At 35.2% G+C, this 26229-nt stretch overlaps 1 protein-coding gene across 1 annotated transcript in view; it reads right to left on the reverse strand.

The window, feature by feature from the left end:
* The window catches only part of GRIFIN (galectin-related inter-fiber protein), a 164751-nt gene extending 138725 nt beyond the window's left edge, over positions 1 to 26026 (reverse strand). Inside the window, exon 1 of the mRNA XM_044089133.1 lies at positions 25951 to 26026. Within this exon, the coding sequence (XP_043945068.1) occupies positions 25951 to 25962 (12 nt within the window). The 5' untranslated portion in view covers positions 25963 to 26026. The remainder of the gene's footprint in view (positions 1 to 25950) is intronic.
* Between the last annotated feature and the right edge of the window lie 203 nt (positions 26027 to 26229).

Below are 26229 nucleotides of genomic sequence, written 5' to 3' on the forward strand. Positions count from 1 at the left end.
TCTAAATACTAGAATACATAGGGTTTATACAGTCTGTATGTTAATAGATTTTATAATCCAGTTAAACTTTTCCATTTAATTTAAATACAGATATATAATTAATAACATAAAAATAACTTGTAAATGTTTTTTCTAAAAGCTTATGGCTTTGTGGGACAAAAACGTAAAATCAAGTCTGTCAGCATTAATGTTGGATGTTTACATGTGCGTGTATTAAAGTCTGTTGAGTTTTAGAACCGGTGGGACCGCTGTGCTTTTTTCTTGTTATTGGTACCCTACAAGCACTTTCCGTTTTTCGGTTTTGGGTTGTATAGGAACTTTTGTTGACAGGATTGGAAGTAGTGTTTTTTATCATTGTTTATTTTTTCTTAGTTTCATTTCTTAATTGCTGATAAGTGGTGAGGTCAGTTTTGTTTTTGGTGGATAGGTACAGGGCCTTGACTCTGTCCCTTTGTTTAATCAGTTGTCTGGTGTCATGGGAAAGCCATGGTAGTTGTTTGGATTTGGTGTGCATTTTTCTGGTGGGGGTCTAGGCTATTTAGGATTTCAAGAAATTTGTTGTTAAAAAATTCAACTGCAAGGTCCAGGTTTAGCTTTTTTAATGGGGACCAATCAGAGCATTGTAGTAATAGATTGAATAATTCTGGTGAGAAATGTTTCTTATTGCAGATGTATTTGACGGGATTGTAAGACTGAGTTTGAATACTTTTCCTAAGTAGAAATGTAGGGGCATGGTCGCTAAGATTGGTAGGAAGGAAGCCGGCCTAGTCACTCAGGATTGGCTTGTTAGTTAGTAACCAGTCTAGTAGTGACTCTTTTTTTTAGAGTGTTTGTCGGTGAGAGTGGGACAGTTTGTAAATCTGGAGAAATAGTACAGATTGATAAAATTAGTAGGGCAGTTGGAGGAACAGGAGAGCTAGTCAAGATTAAAGTCACCTAGGACAAGAGAGGAGAAGTATTCTGGAAAGGTTGTTTCCAGGGGGCAAATATGCAGCAATGATAATTATGGTTTTATGAGGATTTATTAGGAGGCGGGTGATGAGAATGTCTGAAGGTATACAGTTTAATTTTTCTAATTTTAGAGAGACGTTAAGCATACCTGCTACACCACCACCTCTTTTGTTTAGTCTGTCTTGACTAATAACGTTATAGCTGCTGTAAGTAATTTCAGAGGATGTGAGGTTTTAACCAGTTCTCTGTTATAACAGCTATGTCAGGAGTATAGATGGCTAGGGCAGCATGAAATTCACTAATTTTATTTACATCACTTCTAAGGTTGAAATTGGTTATTAGTAGGTCAGATTTGGAGGTAGTAGGTATATAGGTATATACCTCTGACCCAGAGGAAATTTGGCCAGAGGAGCAAATATGAAAGTTTGGGAAGTGCAGTTGAGTTGGAGGGATGTCATTGTTGGGACCTGGGTTGGGATGGATGTCCGCTTGTAGTTTAATATATTTAAGGGAATGCAGCAGTAGATTTTCTAGTTTGGAGATAGCCTGATGGAATCTGAAAGTGGGCAGCTGAGAGTATGAGGATTTTATATGTCTGAAAGGATAAGGGAGAAAGTTGGAAGTATTGTATAGTTGTGGGCAGATGTAAGGTTTGGGTGGAGGTTTTTGATTAGCAAGAGTTTGTGCTTGAGGGTGATGGTAATTAGTGCAGACATAGTGGTGGTCAGAAGTTTTGTAGGCTAGGAATAGAAGGCCTGATAGAACAGTGTAGTAGTAAATCAAGTAGTAGAGTTGCATATTTGCTGGAAAAGGTTCAGGGATAGAATTAGGGTGGAGGGGCTTTGCAATTTGTGGAGGGGGAAGTTGTAGTAGAGTGTTTAGAAATCTGAGATGAGACAGGAGGTAGTGGGGGTAGTATAGGTTTGGTTGTTGGGGTTGTGAAGTTAGTTGGTGAGTAGAGTAATGGGTGTGGTGCGTATAGGTATAAATGTAATGAAAGAGGGGGTGGGTAGGAATGTGACATCCTAATAAATATTATAAAAAAAACTTTCGGCTTTTCTTGGTTGGGGGTCGCCACAGCAGAACTCCGGTTTTTATTATAATGGGCATAGCACTGTTTTTTGACACACACAGTTGCTTATCCCAATGTTCACAATCACAGACTAGGTTATTACCCTTACAGGGCGGCTCATGCTATCGGATTGCAGGACTGCAGCCCCCCCCAGCTGTAATAAAAGTAAATAAACAAAAAAGAAAAGAAAATAATAAAATAAAAGCAAACAAGAGCCCTGGAACATTTTGTGTGTGTGTGTGTGTGTGTGTGTGTGTGTGTGTGTGTGTGTGTGTGTGTGTGTGTGTGTGTGTGTGTGTGTGTGTGTGTGTGTGTGTGTGTGTGTGTGTGTATATACAATGCCCCAGTTGCTATATACTGGTGGCTAAAGAACACAGGATACATGGTAGTGGGTAGAGAATATCACAAGCTTGACCCCTGTACCTTGGGTCCAACTGGCAAGAGCCTGAATTTCCTACCCACCACCATTTGTAAACAATTTGCAGATTTTTGCCTCATATTTGTTCTATTCTGTTCCTCATAAAATCTGTGGTTTCTGTATTTTTGTTTCTTTACACAGTCAGTGTTGCAGTGGTAGCATTGTTGCCTGACAGCTACAGGTTCTCTGGTTTCATTCTTGGCTGGGGTGTCTTCTGTGTGGAGTCCACATGTCCTCTCTGTGTTTGCGTGGGTTTCCTTTGGGTGCTCTGGTGTCCTCTCATCTTACAAAAACATGTGTCTGGAGTGTTTCTCCCTGAGCCTCTGCTGAAAATTGGCTTTTTTTCCAAGTCAGACTTTCCTGGTTAACAAATGTTAAATAAATAAAAATGACAAGTATTTGAATTTCAGACTTCATATTCTTCAGAAAGTACATGGTAACACAAAACCTTTTATTCTAGCAATTTTCTAAGTTTATAACATGGATATTTGAAATTTGTCCCTATTTTGGGGACTATATTGCCCCATTACTGGCTTTATCCAGGTTTTTTGTGCTAAGAGGTTGACAGCTATGGTGAGAACTGAATTCACTAAATGGTAGCCATTTAAGTTTCAGTCTTCCCCTCTTTCACAAAACAGCTGATCTGGCATAGTGGTATGTTGCTCTGACTGTTTTGCACAGGGTCCTGAGTTCAAGACTTGGCAGTGAAATGTATGGTGGTAACATCATTTTGTTCTAGCAACTTTCCAACATTATACAAGTAATGTTTAAAATGTGTCCCTGAATTTTAGGCCTTTGCCCCCCCCCCAATACATTTTGGCTGTTTCCATATTTCTTGTGCTGCAAAGTTCCGTGATACAGCTGAGTCTTGAGTAGATTTTAGAAGGAAATGAGAGCTGCAGGGGAGCAAACATTTAGTGCTGCTTATGCTGAGTCTGCTTGCATTGTTAATAGCACAACAGGTAGTGCACTTGCTTTTGATGCAGAAGGCTGTGGGTTCTACTCCCACAGTAGGTAGATGCATTGCTGATACTGTACTGTGTTGCAAAAGCGGTGGATGCTGGAGTCCTTTTTGGCAAAGATACCTAGTAACTATGAACCTGTTATCAGTTTGCCATCCATTCCCTATTGCAATATTACTAGCTTATCATGGTTTTAGTGTAACATAGGTAATACTGTTAAAGAATTATCAACATTGAAAGCCTTTTTGTTGTTGCCATGCAGAGAATATTTACATAATTAGAGAACATATAAGCCTTAGGTATTGAAATTCATATGACAGTATTTGTAATAAAGGACAGGATTACAGTATTTTCAGAAGCTCATTACATTTGTTGGAGACTTGCAGTCATCTTTGCAGGCTTTACCCATAAACTAAACAGAATGCCAATCTAGCATGTGTGGTCCATAACCTATGCAGTAATCCTTTAAGCAATTTATCCTGAGCTTGTTTCTTGTTTACTGTTCATTTTTACTTTGATCATGTCTTCCCCATGAAACAAGTAGATAGTTGTCAGGCAGCAGGTCTTATCAAACATTTTTACAAGTGGGGGTATCAGCTACTTTCAGCATGTCACTTGGTACTTTTATACAGCTGAATATAAATTATAATTAGAACTGCAGTGCAAGGAGAAGTGGTTTGAGTTGAGTGCTGCTTGTTTTTTTTATATTTGATTTTGACTGGTATTCCAGTAATGTATTTAAAAAGTAATTTATTTTTTCATGCCTCGCAACCTTTTTGTTTCCATGTAGATATTAAGTAAGATGTCATGTAGCCAATGCATTGAAATATTTTTTCTTCTACACTTCATTTTGTCTTGATTGGATTCTTGTAACAATGTTTTGGCACCCAGGGCAGCATATTTAATTAAAGTTACAGTTGTTGTGGTTTTGAGCATAGCTCCACCCCTTTCTAGTTGGCCAGACCCCTTCCCATTGCCCCCACCCATTCATCTGTCTCCACAGCCCCCCTTTAATTTAGATGCCCTTGTTGTATTGTTAGGTGATGTTCGGACTCCCCTGTGACATGTGTAGCATAAATGATGTTCATTATAAGTTCCAAATTGTTTTTATTTGTTGTACTGAAAAAGGTTGTGGGCAGTACTAACTGTGGCCACACCCCTACTATGTTGGAAATCCAATCAGGGCATTTAATTCCATATTCAGTAACACCTCAGGAATCTTACACATAATAACTTATATAATTCGGTGACTAAACCTACTGCATTTCTAGCTTTAGATGCAGAATCATGGTCCGTCTTAAAACCTCCATCAGATGGATGTTGAATAAGCATTTTCTGAAGAAGACTGGGGCTACCCATATTATGACATAAAATACTGTTCACCTGTACGGCCTTAATAACATCTTCCATTTAAAGAAGTTTTATGTTACATCTCTGTTTTATGTATTGCCATCCTTCATTTGTCACTTTTGAAATATCACTGATATTATTTAGGATATAACACTTTTTATAATATAATATTTATTGGGATGTCATATTTATAATTTGCTATATACTTGCACCTTTAAACTTCTTTTACATTTGTAATAAGTCATTGATTTCACTGGTTGGGATTTGACTGATGTAAAGGAATTTGTTGCCCAGGATAACACACCCTGTAGTGTATAGTGTAAGTGAGTTAGCACAATATGGTGCCATTATTTAACAACAACAAACAACAACTCTGAAAACAGACATGCTCAGTGCTAGCTTAAGGTGGTTTGAGACAAGCCAGTCAACTTATCCAAAAAATCCATGCTGTTGTAAGTACTGCAATGAAAAATATCAAAACAATGTAACGAAATATGTCAATATATAGAACACAGCACGTTTTATGGAAACATTGATTGTATGATGATAGGATTTATTTATCATTATAGGCCTGTAAAGTGCTTTGAGTCACAGTTTTAACAAGCTGTAAAGACATTAATGATCTGGCAAAGTGAATAAGTCCAATGTGCTTGGAAACTAGTAGAAAGCAGTGGAGAGATGTCGCACCTTTGAAAGCCACATGTTTATGGTGTGAGGAACATTAGAGCACAGCTCTTAGTGCCTGAGGTAGGCAGTGTGAGATATTATCACTGTCTCATATTTGGTTGCCAGTGGTGAGGTATGCACTGCTTATATATAAAACATGCAGGCTTGTAGTGGTTGACATGGTCTGCTATTTTTCCCGGTATTTGAACAATAGACCCAGGGTTGGGACCAGATGTGTTAAATATTTTTTGATTACAGCAATGGTAGGACATTTTAAATTGTTGTATTTGAAGAGACAACTGTTTTCTAAGTTGTAATAAGGCAGGATTCATGTAGAGGGCTGATCCAGGCAAAAAGGTAGCACACATGGTGTAGTATATAAACACTGAGTCCAAAAATAACCAGTTTTAAATGCATTTCACTCTTGTTATAATGTTTTTTCATTGAGAAAAGTTAAAAAATATATATATTTTTGCCAAAAAGGGTACAAGATAGTGCAGTGTGAGAAAGCTTCCTTATACTGTGAAGAGCAAGGAAGAACTGTCGGCAGCCCCGGTGGCATCCACGGTTCTCCTGGTTGGTTCCAGTAACAACATGCCAGTGGCTAAATGGAGTGAAATCAAGCCGACGATGATCCCAGTAACAACATGCCAATGGCTAAAGAGAGTCAAGTAAAGTAGAATGAACCAGGGATTATCTGAGTTTGCTGCCTGGGATGGAACGAATGAAGATGGAGATTGTGATGGAGACAGAGATGGAGACAGCCATGGAGATGAAGATGAGGTGACTAAACAGTGAAGAGGATGGGATGCATGGAGATGGAGAAACAGGATAGACATAGTAGCAGGAAGGCCAATATGATATGTTGATTTTTGAGTAGGAAATAAAGACTGAGGGAAAAGAGTACTATAGCACTAAATACGACAGCCAAGCTAATGATGTTGTTACATCAGTAATTATAATGACCACTCAGCCTATACTGTTAACAATACTAAAATAGTTTGCTCCAGGTGAGGATTTTGACAGTTTCTTGCGGACTTTTCAACTGATGGCTATTAGGCGCCAGAGTGTCCAAGAACAATAAACTGCACTGTACCTTGCTCAGGGGCAAGTCTTTAAACAATGACTAATCAAAATTAAAGATATTAAAAATATGAGAAAGTTGTATTCACTGCACATTTCAAGTTAACTTTTCAGGTCTATAAAACTAAACTTATAAGTGTCAGAAGGGGAAAATGTGACACATAGGCTGACGGTAATCTGTGTAGGTCAGTGGAAAGAGTTAATATGAAAACAAGACACAAACTATATTCTCTTTGAGTCAGACTGCAGTTTCTGTAGTCAGTACCAGGACTCTCAGGCAGAATGAAACCAGTAGACATATGGTGGCTGTTAAGTAGGTGGAAGACGGGGCATAAATGTCTAAGGAGGAGTAGCTGGTACCACAAGCAGATATAAGGGTCACCATGAAGGTCAGGTGATGACACCTCAGCAATGTCTCAGGTGAACACAACTGCTGGTATCCAGGACAATAAAGTATATGGGGTGAGGAAACATTTTTCCTGTAACCAGACTGGTGATTTCAGGATAAAATACCCATAAAAGTTAGCTATGAGCCAGAGAATTGGTGAAAACGAGAACTATGGTACACTGCTTGGAAGCAAAGGATTCAGCTACTGGGAGATGCTACATCCTATCCTAGCTGAGGAAAGAAAGCGATTGCAGAGAGGAATATAGCATCTAAGATTTCCAGTATAAAATCCACAATCATTAAGCAATAAGAAACATTTCTTGAAAGGAAAGTCATTTTTAATTTCTTGAAGGGAAAGTCATTTTTAATTTCTTGAAGGGAAAGTCATCTTTATTTTATTTTAATTGATTCTTTTTGACCAGGGTAGTCCCACTACGCTAGTAGCTTCTTTTCAGGAGAGACCTGAGGTGGTATTTATATTACTGGGGGGAAATTTGGCCAGCACATTGTGGAAGTTCCTCTACTCTCTGCAGTAGGTGCTGTGGGATCTTTTACATCTACCTGAGCTACCATCAACTCAAGGAGATGGGGTCTTGGTTTAACATATCACCTGAAGGATGACACACTCAGGAAGGCAGCTCCCCCTTATACTGCATTGCAGTGTCAGCAATAAATCCACTTGACGTGAGAACAGAACCCACAGCCTTCTGCACCAAAAGTGAGTGTGCTACCTGTTGTTCCACTGGCACTAGCTCTACTGTTAGATGAATTGGAGGTGCGCCCTTTAAAGTATCACCAATTAGAGACTATCTAAACTGGAATGTGATGGAGAGAATAAGAAAATAGCATTAATTGATAATACCCTAGAATATATTTTAATCATTGAATAGCGACCCCAATGAATCCTATGCAAATGTGATCACAATGAGATAGCTGAAAGGAAAGAGTGAAACATGGGGGTGCAAAAGAGATGTTCCTTAATACAAACAACATCATCACTAGATGCTAGATATGTGGCTAAGTTAGGAAAAGAATTAGAGGACAGTTATGACAGTATCCTTGGATCCCAGCCACAGGGAGAGAAATTCTTCTGAGTGAAGAAACAGAGTAGAACAAAGAATACAACATGGTTACATCAGAAGAGGATGCCAGGTTTGAATTTGCAATTTCCCATCCATTGGGCCAAATTACATTTAAATATGCTTATGGAAGAGCTCTGTTTCACACAAATAGGGAGCAGACAGTGATACTCTTTCTCACTCAACACAGCAAACTTCAAGTTTAGGAGAATGGATTTATTATTGTAAAGAAATATATTCATATTAGTATTTATAAGACATGGTTAAAGGTAGAAGGAAACTACATTGCTCTGGAGGTAGTACTGGGTATGGTAAAAGAAGCAGAAATGCACTTAGTCCAGACTCAAATTATACCTTACGAAACATGAGACAGAAAGACATGCAGGTCCTCACGAAACATGAGACAGAAAGACATGCAGGTCCTCACGGTGAATTCTTAAATTTCATTTCATTCATTTATTACCTGGGTAAGCCTCATCAGGTACACCTGCTTCATTTCAAAAGCAATCCAGGATAATTCTTAAGTTAAGTACCAGCCAGAAGGAATAACTCGTCATTATACAGGCAGAGGAGTTGTGTGGAGGTATTTGAGGGAGAGAAGGTTTATCAGCTGGAAATTTTGAGACCATACCATAACTCAGGATTTGCAACTGCCTATAATATTTATTTATTTCAGGTAATACACTGATAAAATTTATATAAGGAGGGTTGCCACAAATGTTATTATCCTAATGTTGCAAGGTGTAGCTGGATACAGCAGAACTTGAGAGCAAGTTAAAAGACCCCTTAATATCTTTTCTTATCTTCTGGCAATTGTGCGGAGGGTTAAGGGTGTTAGCTCTAGTTTCTTTCAGCCCTCATGTGCCTAATCTGTGTCCCACTTAATCAGATATTGCTCCAGGATCACCCCTGAAAAGGTATTGTGTGTCTGGTGTACCTAGTGGTTTAACAAATGGGTAATTATTTATTACTGAGGGACAATTTCAGGGGATAGTTTTAAATATTTTAAGGCCAATGAATACCCACAGTGTCTAAGGTAAAAACAGATTCCTTGAAGATGTGGCATTATATTCTAGACAGACATAAGAAGTATCTGAAACTTTTTATGAGAATATTTGGAAAAGGTAGCTTTTCCAAAGGGGGACAGGTCTCATGTCTGAATGCTTGATGTGTTTGTAAAACATGCATGAAGCAACTCAGCACAAAGCTACTCCTTCCTATCCATGAAACAGGTTGGAAGAATGGTTTAACTCTTTGAGAGAACAAGCTGAGTAGTTGCTGCATCTTTTATTTGCCTCCAGGGAAGTGTCTAAAGATTCCATTAGGTACTCACCTTTTAAATGATTCTACATCCATATGGTAAAAAGGCATCTGGATTTAAGGTGAGTGGAAAGGTGCCTGATTTCCCAGACAGAACAGTGGTAGACAACATCTTACGTTTCATAAAAAGGCTTAAATAATGCAATGAAATGGCAGAAAAGCATTTTAGTAAAATATCTTCTATAACAGATGACAACAGCCCAGATAAACACTACTGGAAAGCATAGAATCATAGGAGGTTAGTAGGTTAATGGCCCTAGAGCCTTTTTTAGCCTAGCCATTCATGCTCCAATTATCAATGCCCACAGGCTAGTATGGCTTTAGGGCATCTACAAACTGCACCTCACCATAGGGGCCACAGGAAACAAGCAGGGATGAATTTGCAATTTCCCATCCATTGGTCCAAAGTCAGACTGCATTTCAACAGGTTTAGGGAGGAGCGCTGGTTCACGTAATGGGGAGAAGATGGTGCTACTCTTGTTTACTTGACACAGCAAACTTCAGGGTACTTAGAGGGATTTATTAATGTAAAGAAAAGAATATATCAGCAGCAGACAGACCTAGCAGATAAGAGGCAGAAGTGTAGACTGTATCACATACGCATGTTTAAGCCTCGCTATACTACATATTCTGTACCTCATTCATAAGTAACAGTTTACAGAAGGAAACTGAGAAGACCATATGAGATCTTTAAACAAGTTCATTCAGAAATATCTATAAATAACAATGTTTATAGAGGATCTGTTTAAAAGATGGGTAAATAAAGTTTTCAATATAGTGTATGCAGTAATGCTTATCCAATCTGTAGTCACAAAATTGTGTGTCCTTCTTCTTGGAAGGGGAGATGCATGAGAATTGCAATGTATTGTATATATGTTTATGTTGTATGAAATGCTGCTTTTAAAGGAGAGGTAAAAAGATGCAGACATAGATATAGACGTACGTGTAAATATAGATAATCATAGATGCAGACATAGATATAGACGTACGTGTAAATATAGATAATCATAGATGCAGACATAGATACAGACGTACGTGTAAATATAGATAATCATAGATGCAGACATAGATACAGACGTACGTGTAAATATAGATAATCATAGATGCAGACATAGATACAGGCGTACGTGTAAATATAGATAATCATAGATGCAGACATAGATATAGACGTGCGTGTAAATATAGATAATCATAGATGCAGACATAGATATAGACGTGCGTGTAAATATAGATAATCATAGATGCAGACATAGATATAGACGTACGTGTAAATATAGATAATCATAGATGCAGACATAGATACAGACGTACGTGTAAATATAGATAATCATAGATGCAGACATAGATATAGACGTACGTGTAAATATAGATAATCATAGATGCAGACATAGATATAGACGTGCGTGTAAATATAGATAATCATAGATGCAGACATAGATATAGACGTGCGTGTAAATATAGATAATCATAGATGCAGACATAGATATAGACGTGCGTGTAAATATAGATAATCATAGATGCAGACATAGATACAGGCGTGCGTGTAAATATAGATAATCATAGATGCAGACATAGATATAGACGTACGTGTAAATATAGATAATCATAGATGCAGACATAGATACAGATGTACGTGTAAATATAGATAATCATAGATGCAGACATAGATACAGACGTACGTGTAAATATAGATAATCATAGATGCAGACATAGATATAGACGATGCGTGTAAATATAGATAATCATAGATGCAGACATAGATATAGACGTACGTGTAAATATAGATAATCATAGATGCAGACATAGATATAGACGTGCGTGTAAATATAGATAATCATAGATGCAGACATAGATATAGACGTACGTGTAAATATAGATAATCATAGATGCAGACATAGATATAGACGTACGTGTAAATATAGATAATCATAGATGCAGACATAGATATAGACGTACGTGTAAATATAGATAATCATAGATGCAGACATAGATACAGACGTACGTGTAAATATAGATAATCATAGATGCAGACATAGATATAGACGTACGTGTAAATATAGATAATCATAGATGCAGACATAGATATAGACGTACGTGTAAATATAGATAATCATAGATGCAGACATAGATACAGGCGTACGTGTAAATATAGATAATCATAGATGCAGACATAGATATAGACGTACGTGTAAATATAGATAATCATAGATGCAGACATAGATATAGACGTACGTGTAAATATAGATAATCATAGATGCAGACATAGATACAGACGTACGTGTAAATATAGATAATCATAGATGCAGACATAGATATAGACGTACGTGTAAATATAGATAATCATAGATGCAGACATAGATATAGACGTGCGTGTAAATATAGATAATCATAGATGCAGACATAGATACAGACGTACGTGTAAATATAGATAATCATAGATGCAGACATAGATATAGACGTGCGTGTAAATATAGATAATCATAGATGCAGACATAGATATAGACGTACGTGTAAATATAGATAATCATAGATGCAGACATAGATACAGACGTGCGTGTAAATATAGATAATCATAGATGCAGACATAGCTACAGGCGTACGTGTAAATATAGATAATCATAGATGCAGACATAGATATAGACGTACGTGTAAATATAGATAATCATAGATGCAGACATAGATATAGACGTACGTGTAAATATAGATAATCATAGATGCAGACATAGATATAGACGTACGTGTAAATATAGATAATCATAGATGCAAACATAGATACAGACGTACGTGTAAATATAGATAATCATAGATGCAGACATAGATACAGACGTACGTGTAAATATAGATAATCATAGATGCAGACATAGATATAGACATGCGTGTAAATATAGATAATCATAGATGCAGACATAGATATAGACGTACGTGTAAATATAGATAATCATAGATGCAGACATAGATATAGATGTGCGTGTAAATATAGATAATCATAGATGCAGACATAGATATAGACGTACGTGTAAATATAGATAATCATAGATGCAGACATAGATATAGACGTGCGTGTAAATATAGATAATCATAGATGCAGACATAGATACAGACGTACGTGTAAATATAGATAATCATAGATGCAGACATAGATATAGACGTACGTGTAAATATAGATAATCATAGATGCAGACATAGATACAGACGTGCGTGTAAATATAGATAATCATAGATGCAGACATAGATATAGACGTACGTGTAAATATAGATAATCATAGATGCAGACATAGATACAGACGTACGTGTAAATATAGATAATCATAGATGCAGACATAGATATAGGCGTACGTGTAAATATAGATAATCATAGATGCAGACATAGATATAGACGTGCGTGTAAATATAGATAATCATAGATGCAGACATAGATATAGACGTACGTGTAAATATAGATAATCATAGATGCAGACATAGATATAGACGTACGTGTAAATATAGATAATCATGGATGCAGACATAGATATAGACGTACGTGTAAATATAGATAATCATAGATGCAGACATAGATATAGACGTACGTGTAAATATAGATAATCATAGATGCAGACATAGATATAGACGTACGTGTAAATATAGATAATCATAGATGCAGACATAGATATAGACGTACGTGTAAATATAGATAATCATAGATGCAGACATAGATATAGACGTGCGTGTAAATATAGATAATCATAGATGCAGACATAGATATAGACGTGCGTGTAAATATAGATAATCATAGATGCAGACATAGATATAGACGTGCGTGTAAATATAGATAATCATAGGTGCAGACATAGATACAGGCGTACAGGTAAATATAGATAAGCATAGATGCAGACATAGATACAGGCGTACGTGTAAATATAGATAATCATAGATGCAGACATAGATACAGACGTACGTGTAAATATAGATAATCATAGATGCAGACATAGATATAGACGTACGTGTAAATATAGATAATCATAGATGCAGACATAGATATAGACGTACGTGTAAATATAGATAATCATAGATGCAGACATAGATATAGACGTGCGTGTAAATATAGATAATCATAGATGCAGACATAGATATAGACGTACGTGTAAATATAGATAATCATAGATGCAGACATAGATATAGACGTACGTGTAAATATAGATAATCATAGATGCAGACATAGATACAGACGTACGTGTAAATATAGATAATCATAGATGCAGACATAGATATAGACGTACGTGTAAATATAGATAATCATAGATGCAGACATAGATATAGACGTACGTGTAAATACAGATAATCATAGATGCAGACATAGATACAGACGTACGTGTAAATATAGATAATCATGGATGCAGACATAGATATAGACGTACGTGTAAATATAGATAATCATAGATGCAGACATAGATATAGACGTGCGTGTAAATATAGATAATCATAGATGCAGACATAGATATAGGCGTGCGTGTAAATATAGATAATCATAGATGCAGACATAGATATAGGCGTGCGTGTAAATATAGATAATCATAGATGCAGACATAGATACAGGCGTGCGTGTAAATATAGATAATCATAGATGCAGACATAGATATAGACGTGCGTGTAAATATAGATAATCATAGATGCAGACATAGATATAGGCGTGCGTGTAAATATAGATAATCATAGATGCAGACATAGATATAGGCGTGCGTGTAAATATAGATAATCATAGATGCAGACATAGATATAGGCGTGCGTGTAAATATAGATAATCATAGATGCAGACATAGATATAGACGTACGTGTAAATATAGATAATCATAGATACAGACATAGATATAGACGTGCGTGTAAATATAGATAATCATAGATGCAGACATAGATACAGGCGTGCGTGTAAATATAGATAATCATACATGCAGACATAGATATATACGTGCGTGTAAATATAGATAATCATAGATGCAGACATAGATATAGGCGTGCGTGTAAATATAGATAATCATAGATGCAGACATAGATACAGGCGTGCGTGTAAATATAGATAATCATAGATGCAGACATAGATATAGGCGTGCGTGTAAATATAGATAATCATAGATGCAGACATAGATACAGGCGTGCGTGTAAATATAGATAATCATAGATGCAGACATAGATACAGGCGTGCGTGTAAATATAGATAATCATAGATGCAGACATAGATACAGGCGTGCGTGTAAATATAGATAATCATAGATGCAGACATAGATACAGGCGTGCGTGTAAATATAGATAATCATAGATGCAGACATAGATATAGGCGTGCGTGTAAATATAGATAATCATAGATGCAGACATAGATATAGGCGATGCGTGTAAATATAGATAATCATAGATGCAGACATAGATATAGGCGTGCGTGTAAATATAGATAATCATAGATGCAGACATAGATATAGGCGTGCGTGTAAATATAGATAATCATAGATGCAGACATAGATATAGGCGTGCGTGTAAATATAGATAATCATAGATGCAGACATAGATATAGACGTGCGTGTAAATATAGATAATCATAGATGCAGACATAGATACAGGCGTGCGTGTAAATATAGATAATCATAGATGCAGACATAGATACAGGCGTGCGTGTAAATATAGATAATCATAGATGCAGACATAGATACAGGCGTGCGTGTAAATATAGATAATCATAGATGCAGACATAGATATAGGCGTGCGTGTAAATATAGATAATCATAGATGCAGACATAGATATAGGCGTGCGTGTAAATATAGATAATCATAGATGCAGACATAGATATAGGCGTGCGTGTAAATATAGATAATCATAGATGCAGACATAGATATAGGCGTGCGTGTAAATATAGATAATCATAGATGCAGACATAGATATAGGCGTGCGTGTAAATATAGATAATCATAGATGCAGACATAGATATAAGCGTGCGTGGAAATACAGATAATCATGGATGCAGCCATAGATATAGGCGTGCGTGTAAATATAGATAATCATAGCTGCAGACATAGATATAGGCGTGCGTGTAAATATAGATAATCATAGATGCAGACATAGATACAGGCGTGCGTGTAAATATAGATAATCATAGATGCAGACATAGATACAGACGTACGTGTAAATATAGATAATCATAGATGCAGACATAGATATAGATGTGCGTGTAAATATAGATAATCATAGATGCAGACATAGATATAGGCGTGCGTGTAAATATAGATAATCATAGATGCAGACATAGATATAGGCGTGCGTGTAAATATAGATAATCATAGATGCAGACATAGATACAGGCGTGCGTGTAAATATAGATAATCATAGATGCAGACATAGATATAGACGTGCGTGTAAATATAGATAATCATAGATGCAGACATAGATATAGGCGTGCGTGTAAATATAGATAATCATAGATGCAGACATAGATATAGACGTGCGTGTAAATATAGATAATCATAGATGCAGACATAGATATAGGCGTGCGTGTAAATATAGATAATCATAGATGCAGACATAGATATAGGCGTGCGTGTAAATATAGATAATCATAGATGCAGACATAGATATAGGCGTGCGTGTAAATATAGATAATCATAGATGCAGACATAGATATAGGCGTGCGTGTAAATATAGATAATCATAGATGCAGACATAGATATAGGCGTGCGTGTAAATATAGATAATCATAGATGCAGACATAGATATAGGCGTGCGTGTAAATATAGATAATCATAGATGCAGACATAGATACAGGCGTGCGTGTAAATATAGATAATCATAGATGCAGACATAGATATAGGCGATGCGTGTAAATATAGATAATCATAGATGCAGACATAGATATAGGCGTGCGTGTAAATATAGATAATCATAGATGCAGACATAGATATAGACGTGCGTGTAAATATAGATAATCATAGATGCAGACATAGATATAGCCGTGCGTGTAAATATAGATAATCATAGATGCAGACATAGATACAGGCGTGCGTGTAAATATAGATAATCATAGATGCAGACATAGATACAGGCGTGCGTGTAAATATAGATAATCATAGATGCAGACATAGATACAGGCGATGCGTGTAAATATAGATAATCATAGATGCAGACATAGATATAGACGTACGTGTAAATATAGATAATCATAGATGCAGACATAGATATAGACGTGCGTGTAAATATAGATAATCATAGATGCAGACATAGATACAGACGTACGTGTAAATATAGATAATCATAGATGCAGACATAGATACAGACGTACGTGTAAATATAGATAATCATAGATGCAGACATAGATATAGACGTGCGTGTAAATATAGATAATCATAGATGCAGACATAGATATACAGGCGTGCGTGTAAATATAGATAATCATAGATGCAGACATAGATACAGGCGTACGTGTAAATATAGATAATCATAGATGCAGACATAGATACAGACGTACGTGTAAATATAGATAATCATAGATGCAGACATAGATACAGACGTACGTGTAAATATAGATAATCATAGATGCAGACATAGATATAGACGTACGTGTAAATATAGATAATCATAGATGCAGACATAGATATAGACGTGCGTGTAAATATAGATAATCATAGATGCAGACATAGATATAGACGTGCGTGTAAATATAGATAATCATAGATGCAGACATAGATATAGACGTACGTGTAAATATAGATAATCATAGATGCAGACATAGATATAGACGTACGTGTAAATATAGATAATCATAGATGCAGACATAGATACAGACGTACGTGTAAATATAGATAATCATAGATGCAGACATAGATATACAGACGTACGTGTAAATATAGATAATCATAGATGCAGACATAGATATAGACGTACGTGTAAATATAGATAATCATAGATGCAGACATAGATACAGACGTACGTGTAAATATAGATAATCATAGATGCAGACATAGATATAGACGTACGTGTAAATATAGATAATCATAGATGCAGACATAGATATAGACGTACGTGTAAATATAGATAATCATAGATGCAGACATAGATACAGACGTACGTGTAAATATAGATAATCATAGATGCAGACATAGATACAGACGTACGTGTAAATATAGATAATCATAGATGCAGACATAGATACAGACGTACGTGTAAATATAGATAATCATAGATGCAGACATAGATACAGACGTACGTGTAAATATAGATAATCATAGATGCAGACATAGATACAGACGTACGTGTAAATATAGATAATCATAGATGCAGACATAGATATAGACGTACGTGTAAATATAGATAATCATAGATGCAGACATAGATATAGACGTACGTGTAAATATAGATAATCATAGATGCAGACATAGATATAGACGTGCGTGTAAATATAGATAATCATAGATGCAGACATAGATATAGACGTGCGTGTAAATATAGATAATCATAGATGCAGACATAGATATAGACGTGCGTGTAAATATAGATAATCATAGATGCAGACATAGATATAGACGTGCGTGTAAATATAGATAATCATAGATGCAGACATAGATACAGACGTACGTGTAAATATAGATAATCATAGATGCAGACATAGATATAGACGTACGTGTAAATATAGATAATCATAGATGCAGACATAGATACAGACGTACGTGTAAATATAGATAATCATAGATGCAGACATAGATATAGACGTACGTGTAAATATAGATAATCATAGATGCAGACATAGATACAGACGTACGTGTAAATATAGATAATCATAGATGCAGACATAGATATAGACGTACGTGTAAATATAGATAATCATAGATGCAGACATAGATATAGACGTACGTGTAAATATAGATAATCATAGATGCAGACATAGATACAGACGTACGTGTAAATATAGATAATCATAGATGCAGACATAGATACAGACGTACGTGTAAATATAGATAATCATAGATGCAGACATAGATATAGACGTACGTGTAAATATAGATAATCATAGATGCAGACATAGATACAGACGTACGTGTAAATATAGATAATCATAGATGCAGACATAGATATAGACGTACGTGTAAATATAGATAATCATAGATGCAGACATAGATACAGACGTACGTGTAAATATAGATAATCATAGATGCAGACATAGATACAGACGTACGTGTAAATATAGATAATCATAGATGCAGACATAGATATAGACGTACGTGTAAATATAGATAATCATAGATGCAGACATAGATATAGACGTACGTGTAAATATAGATAATCATAGATGCAGACATAGATACAGACATACGTGTAAATATAGATAATCATAGATGCAGACATAGATATAGACGTGCGTGTAAATATAGATAATCATAGATGCAGACATAGATATAGACGTGCGTGTAAATATAGATAATCATAGATGCAGACATAGATACAGACGTACGTGTAAATATAGATAATCATAGATGCAGACATAGATATAGACGTACGTGTAAATATAGATAATCATAGATGCAGACATAGATATAGACGTACGTGTAAATATAGATAATCATAGATGCAGACATAGATATAGACGTACGTGTAAATATAGATAATCATAGATGCAGACATAGATATAGACGTACGTGTAAATATAGATAATCATAGATGCAGACATAGATACAGACGTACGTGTAAATATAGATAATCATAGATGCAGACATAGATATAGACGTACGTGTAAATATAGATAATCATAGATGCAGACATAGATATAGACGTACGTGTAAATATAGATAATCATAGATGCTGCTGCAGGTCTCTTCACGCACAATCCATTCATCTCTTTGATGGATGCCTTTGTTTCCTCTTGCCTTCTCTCTTGTCTCTCCCAAATCTTCTTCATTAAATTGAAGTCTGCTTTCCGGCACATGCCCCTAAACCACTGTAATCTGTACTGTTTGACCTCCTCTGCAATTGCAACTGCTTTGTTTTTTGCTCTGATGTCCTCATTTCTTGATCTATCCTATTATCAGTGTGCATCCTACCACCCATCTCAGGCACTTCATCTCCATCACCTCTAGCTTTCTCAACTGGTCTGAATTCACTGCCCATGTTTCTGTATCATACAGTGGTACTGGTCACACCACTGTTTTGCACATCTTACTTTTCAGCTTCTTTGCCCTTTTTCTGTCACACACTACCCCTGACACTCTGTGCAAATTGGCTGCAGTACCTCTGATTCTAACTTTGGCCTCCTCATTCAGCTTTCCTTGTCCTCAACCACCCCTGAACTGTTAACTTTTTCCACTATTTTCCCTTCTATTACAGTTTTCAGCTTCTTTAAAATTCTCCCATTCTCTGCCATAGCAACCATTTTGCCTGTACGCAGTTTCATCCCATGTGTCTTCAGTTTTGTACTCCATTCTTCTATCATTTGTTGAAGTTCCTATGAGTGTCTGTTTATAATGCCACATCATCTGCATACACCAGTTTTGTTGATATGTCACCTTCCCCCACCAACTTGTTTTGCTAATGTGGTCCATCACCAATATGAATAGAAGTGGACCCAGAGCTAAACCCTGATATACACCTACTCACCCACCTTGCACGTGGTCTGTACTAATTCTACCAGTATTTCCATGACTTTGAACCACTGTAGGACTGTCCAAATCAGCTTTCTTAGGACCTTGTTTTATGTTTTGTTAAAGTCTAGAAGTGCCCATGTGGACTCTTTCTTCATCTCTAGTTTCTTCTCCATTATTCATCTCACTGCAAACAGTGGCTCCATTATTCATCTCACTGCAAACAGTTGGTTGGTTGTGCTGCACCCTGACTGAATCCAAACTGCTCATCTCTCACCTTACTTTCTACTACTCTGCATATTTATTTATTACTCACCCTTTCCACCACTTTCATGCAGTGTAACAGGAGTCTGATACCGCTATACTAGCCCCAGTTATGAATGGCTCCTTTACTTTTCTACACTGGCATTACAATGCTTTTTCTGCTTTTGATTACCCTCAGGAGCCATTTTCCCCTAACTCACCCATCATATATGCCGTGACCTCATCTGTGCCTGCTGCTTTCCCTGACTTCATTATAGATTCCAGTACAGATATATGCATGCAATTCATATTAGCAAATATTCAAAATAGCAAACTTTCTTTTTTTTTTAATTTGGTTTTAAAACAATAAATAAACAAATCAATTATGAAACAAAGAAATAACTATTTACGTAGGTCCACAGATGATCAATACTTCAAAGTAATACATATCAGCAATTATTTTTCAAGCAAGTCTTTAAGTTTAAGCCAAGATTTATATGACTGTGTAATATTAGAAGTTCTCATCTTTACAATATGGAATTTACTACTATAAACAATTTTGCCATACTAATAAATTCAGCACTTGATGCTGTAACTTTACTTTCCAATTTTTAGTAATTACTTTTCTGGCTATATAGCAAGAATAGACCAAAGAAGTGGCATATGCGTTTTTAGAATTATCTTAGGAATCAGAACATTAAATAAAACTAAAGATTTATAAATATTAATATTACATCTATCTCACCATAGAGCGTGAATCAAGTTATTAATTTCTTTTCAAAAAGGGGAGATGACTTCATATTCATTTATCATATGTGCCTAATCAGCTATTATTTCAGAATCCTACATCCAGCATTTAATTCTATTTGATTTATACATAACTGTAATTTTGTTAGTAGTGACAAAAGTTCTGTGTAAAAACTTCTAAGTGAACATATTCCAATATAATGAAGATATAGTTTTATCTGTAGATTTTAATATTTTTTTTTATTCCTCAGAGAACTCTTCATTATTAATTTCTGAAGAGTAATTCCAGTAAGAATTTTCTAAGTATGTGAAATCTAACTTGACTTTAATAATATGATTTATTTTTATTGCATTATTATTGATATTTATTAAGAATTCCAATAATATGGGGAACAATTTCTTATCCAGGTTAAATATCTTATTAACCTCTGTATTCACAGTGTCTGTAATATTTGTAAAACTAGCCAATTCTCAGAATCTTGATTGAATTTGGACCTTAACTTTTCAACAGTATACATATATATATATATATATATATATATATATATATATATATATATATATATATCAGTACCATTTAAGAATTGATGACAATAAATTAAAGTACTTTGTTGTTTCAATACTAGCATTTTGTTGAAGTTAGGCGTTTCTAAGTAGTCATTTGTATATGCACTTGGAAACATACAATATATAATACATATATCTTTAATATGATGGTTAGAATATGTGAACTTTTGGAAAGAGGAAATGATGTTATTTAAATAAGGAATTTCAGGAAGTGTGTGTAATTATATTTATGCAAAAATCTTTTACCAACCAGATAAAACTATTAAAGACTATTTGTTTAAGACTGTTTGTGATATACTTATTACTTGCAATAATAATTGCTTATGTATTTGTTTCCATTTTGAATCATAAGACAAATTCATCCACAATGGTATAACTTGTACAGTTGTTGAAGCAGCATACAAGTGAATATCAGGAAATCATATTCCATCATTATCCCAAGCTTTTCTGTGCTAATCAAAGGAAATCTTTGGTTTATTAGGATGCCAAAAAAATTAAGTAGAATATTATTTATCTTCTTCAATTTTTTTTGGGGGGGGGGTGGAGATAGTACTAAAGATTGTAAGACAAACAATATTTTAGGGAAATTACCATATTTACAAGCATTAATCATTCTTCCATGGTAAAGAAGAATTTGTTCCAATTTGTGACTAAACTTAACATTTTTTCAGTAACCTGTTGAAAGTTTGTTTGTATTATTTCTTTACTACACATAATGGTTATACCAAGTTATTTCATTTGAGTGCTATTCCAATTGAATGTAGAATATTTTTGTGTGATTTTTTTTAATCTTTTATTAATTAATAATGCACTTGTTTTATTATGATTAAATCTTAAGTTCAAGATTTCTTGAGACTTCAAACCTTCCTTTTTGGTTGCTTTTACAGCTTAAGAGAAATAATTTTCTTAAAGACAGCTAGTGTGTGTGTGTGTGTGTGTGTGTGTGTGTGTATGTGTGTAAGATCAAGGAATAGGATACAGATAAAGATACAGATATAGAAGTATAATAGAATTAATCGCATACACAAATCACCTCAACACATTTGGTCTGAAAACAGAGTTGAGTTTAACTTTTCTCAAAACATTACATCTTTAAATCAGTAAAGCATTTCCTTTTAAAATCAGTGAGCCCCTCCTCACAAGAAACTCACAAACCAGCAACTTGCAGATATAATCTGTATGCATAGTGGTACTATTAAGCAAAAGATGTTTACTAACCTTATGTATAGGGTTGGAGTTAAGGACAACACATGAGCTGGGGCTAGCTTTATTTAAAAAGGTTTTGAGCAATTGTTATGGGGCTAACAATGGCGATGGTAGCAGTAGCCCTGAAGAAGTAACCCAGCATTACTATGCATCCCATTTGCAATTAATGGACAATGTTGTCATTATTTAGCCAGATGAAAACATTATTCTAGCAGTATGCTCTGTAGGTTAAAGAAAAGTGATGAGCATGAAGGCAAATTATGTTTTTCTACAGAATGACCTACATGCAAAGGCCAACAGCGATATCATGAAAGTTGGTCCAAAGCAAGACAGAGGCAGTTGCTCCAGTGAAAAGAGTAGCAGGGAAAACTTCTGATGGTACAATTCTGTTTGAACCCAAGAAAAGACAAGGAAAGCCTACAGTTAAAAAAGTAGTTCATGAAATTATAATTATTGTTATAAAACAAGATAAGCAGCACTCCACAGGATAATGGTCTGATGAAGCGAACAGTGAAAGCACTTACCGAGTGTACACAATAAATAAGACTTTTAATTTTTTCAGAGTGAGTACTGGTGTATATGTTTGTATGTGGTTGCGCCTGCTGCTTAACGCGGTGTGGTTTATAATTATCGTTATGTCTTAGCAATGATAATGAGGTTTTTCCCCTGGAAAAACAATGCATGCGTGTTACTGAGGAGCGTACTAAACGTGTTACTGAGGAGCGTACTAAACGTGTTACTGAGGAGCGTACTAAACGTGTTACTGAGGAGCGTACTAAACGTGTTACTGAGGAGCGTACTAAACGTGTTACTGAGGAGCGTACTAAACTCACCAGAGCTCATGGGTACCACTTCTGGCTCGGACTGGCTTGCTTTTCTTGCATCTGATTCCTGTTCTATACATTATTTATTTATTCACTTACATATTTATCCGTTTGATAAGTGGGTATGTAGACTGGGCTTTAGTCTCTTTTGGGTCACAACCCACACATAAAGCAAAAAAGTAAACAATGTGAATACTAAATCCAAGACTGTAGAGTTTCAAAACAAAATCAAATTAACCTTTAAGTTACTTGCACAAAGACACACACACGTGCGTCTGTGTGTCTGTATGTATGTATATATATATATATATATATATATATATATATATATATATATATAGCTCTGCTTCTAAACTTTGAAGTTTCAAAACCTCGACTTTCTTATGGTCAAGACCACAAGATTAAAGTTCTGAAACTTCAAAATTTAAATAAAAAAAATAAAAACAATAAAATCTTTTTTTTTTTGTACATTTTTGCAGGGGGGCAACCCCCCCTGCACCCCCACAGACTCTGCTAATTAAATATACCAACTTCGAGATCAGATTACAGCGAGGAAAATGGTAAATATACCGCCCCCCTCTGGATGCCCATCTCCATTTTAACAGTTCAAAGTTTCAAAACCTCAGTCTTATGGTCTCGGCCATAAGAAATTCAAAGTTTTGAAACTTTAAAATTTAGAAGTAGACCCATATATGAAATATATACACATTATACTGAGTACAAATATGAAACAAATTTCATATTTATCTGAAAACAATGTGAAAGCAATGGAAAATAACTGAAAATTAAGAGAAATAGAAATAAAATCAACAGAGAAAGAGGAAGTGTATGATCAAATAAAAGCAAGTATTTAGTTAAATATAGACTGTTCATAGATATTCCAGATTCAGAAGAACAGGTCACTCCATCCAACATTGAAAATGCCCAACATCTACTCAGAAAATGAACAGATAATCATTTAAACATTTCAGTATCTTTTGTTCTTACAAGCTTCACACCCATATAGTCACCTTGTAGCAGTGCAGTGGAGAACTCCTTATTTTAAGAGGACATGATTAACACTATGTGATGTCATTATGGTAGAACATTCCAGAAGTCCAAACATAACACTGCTAAGAGGGTGATTGCTTTCTGCTTCCACTTCTTTTTATAATCATGGTGAAAAAAAATACTTGTGAGTGATACCTGTGATGACAGTATTCCACATCACTTTATATTTGTCATGTTTAGACTGCCATTCCTCTCCCTCCTCTGGAGCTTAGCAGCAGAGTTACTTGTTCTAGTACACTCATGTAGAGGACTCTACCTTCCATGGCAGATTCTTACAGCATGAATGTGCGGCAGAGAAGTTATACGTTATTGTCATAAGAAGCACCAAAGTCACATGACTACTGAAGCCTGGCATTTTTACTTCGGTTTCATTTAAAAAAATGCATTCAATCTCAGAATGATGCTTTTAACAGGTGCACAAAACAAACACCTCTACATAATAAGCTATAATAATAGAATTTTAAAATAATGAAATTATTAATTCCATACATTTGCTGTGCATTTCACTCTGAATCTAAGTGTTGCACAGTTTCTGGAATCTGGTTTGCCATAATGGTTGTAATGCATTTTTAATTAGCGAGGGAAAGAGTTAAAATTCCTTACCATTAGTACAGTGTTAACCACCCCATAGTTAACTACAGTTCAGCACAGCTAAGCAAGTGTGAAACAATAACAGATGTTATGATGACAGGTAAGTTAAGCATACATTATAGTTTGTTTCAAAGTGTACTTATTCGTAGTTTGAAAAAAAAGCAAAAAAAATAGCTCAGCCTTGAAGTTCTTACTAATAATAACATGACTGCCATTTTTAGACAATTCATTTAGTTTAAGTTGTTGCTACTGTTTTGTTTGATTTCAGATAAATCACACATTGGACACTGAGTTTCTTTTTTCATTTAAAGTATTGTTTCTTCTGTAATTGATACCCAACTTTAATTTTCTGCAGTGAGCATTATATTCAACACTCACTGTGCATTATTAACGTCTGTCACAATAGTATGCTGGCGTGTTATAGCTTCTGATACTGTTGGATTCCAAATTAGTTGAAATGCTGATGAAACTGGAGGGATATCTGTGTTTATAAGACAATTTTTTTTCATTGTCAAATCTGCAAATAACAGGTACTATGAAATCAAAATAAGGAATTGAAAACGTATATGATAAGAAAATTGAGCAGTATATAAGGCTATAAAAATATTACGGTTGCAAACTGCTTTCTTTCTGAATATAGCAAGCCAAAAATGAATGAAAAGTAATTTTAGAAGTAACGTCTCAGGGCTGATGTTTTTTTTTAAATCGGATATGATCTTCCAGACAGTTTAAGTTTAGTAGAATGTAGATGGAAATAGCTAAATTAATAACAATTTAGACATACAAAAAGAATATAATAGAAGCTCTGGAAACCTTCACTTATTATAAGTGAATGTTTTTGGTTCTTACCCGTAATGCCATTCTGCTTTTGTTACTTTCCCCAGTCAGCTCTTATGGATAATGTGCTATCAAAAGCTGGATGGCTTCATATAAAGGATAAAAAAAAACACATGCAGGGAGATTATTATAAATAAAGGTAGGATTAGGCAAATTAAACAAAGAATAGGTGGACCATACATACTTCAGCAATGAGTCATTACTTTCATCTGGCCTTCAGTGACCTGATATCATTCAAGAACCCATGTTGTCAGTGTCCTAACTGGCAGCTTTGTAAAGCTGCTGACAGAA

This window comes from Protopterus annectens, chromosome 12.part0, assembly GCF_019279795.1.
Source record: "Protopterus annectens isolate FY-2018-M chromosome 12.part0, PAN1.0, whole genome shotgun sequence".
Taxonomy (NCBI): Eukaryota; Metazoa; Chordata; order Ceratodontiformes; family Protopteridae; genus Protopterus; species Protopterus annectens.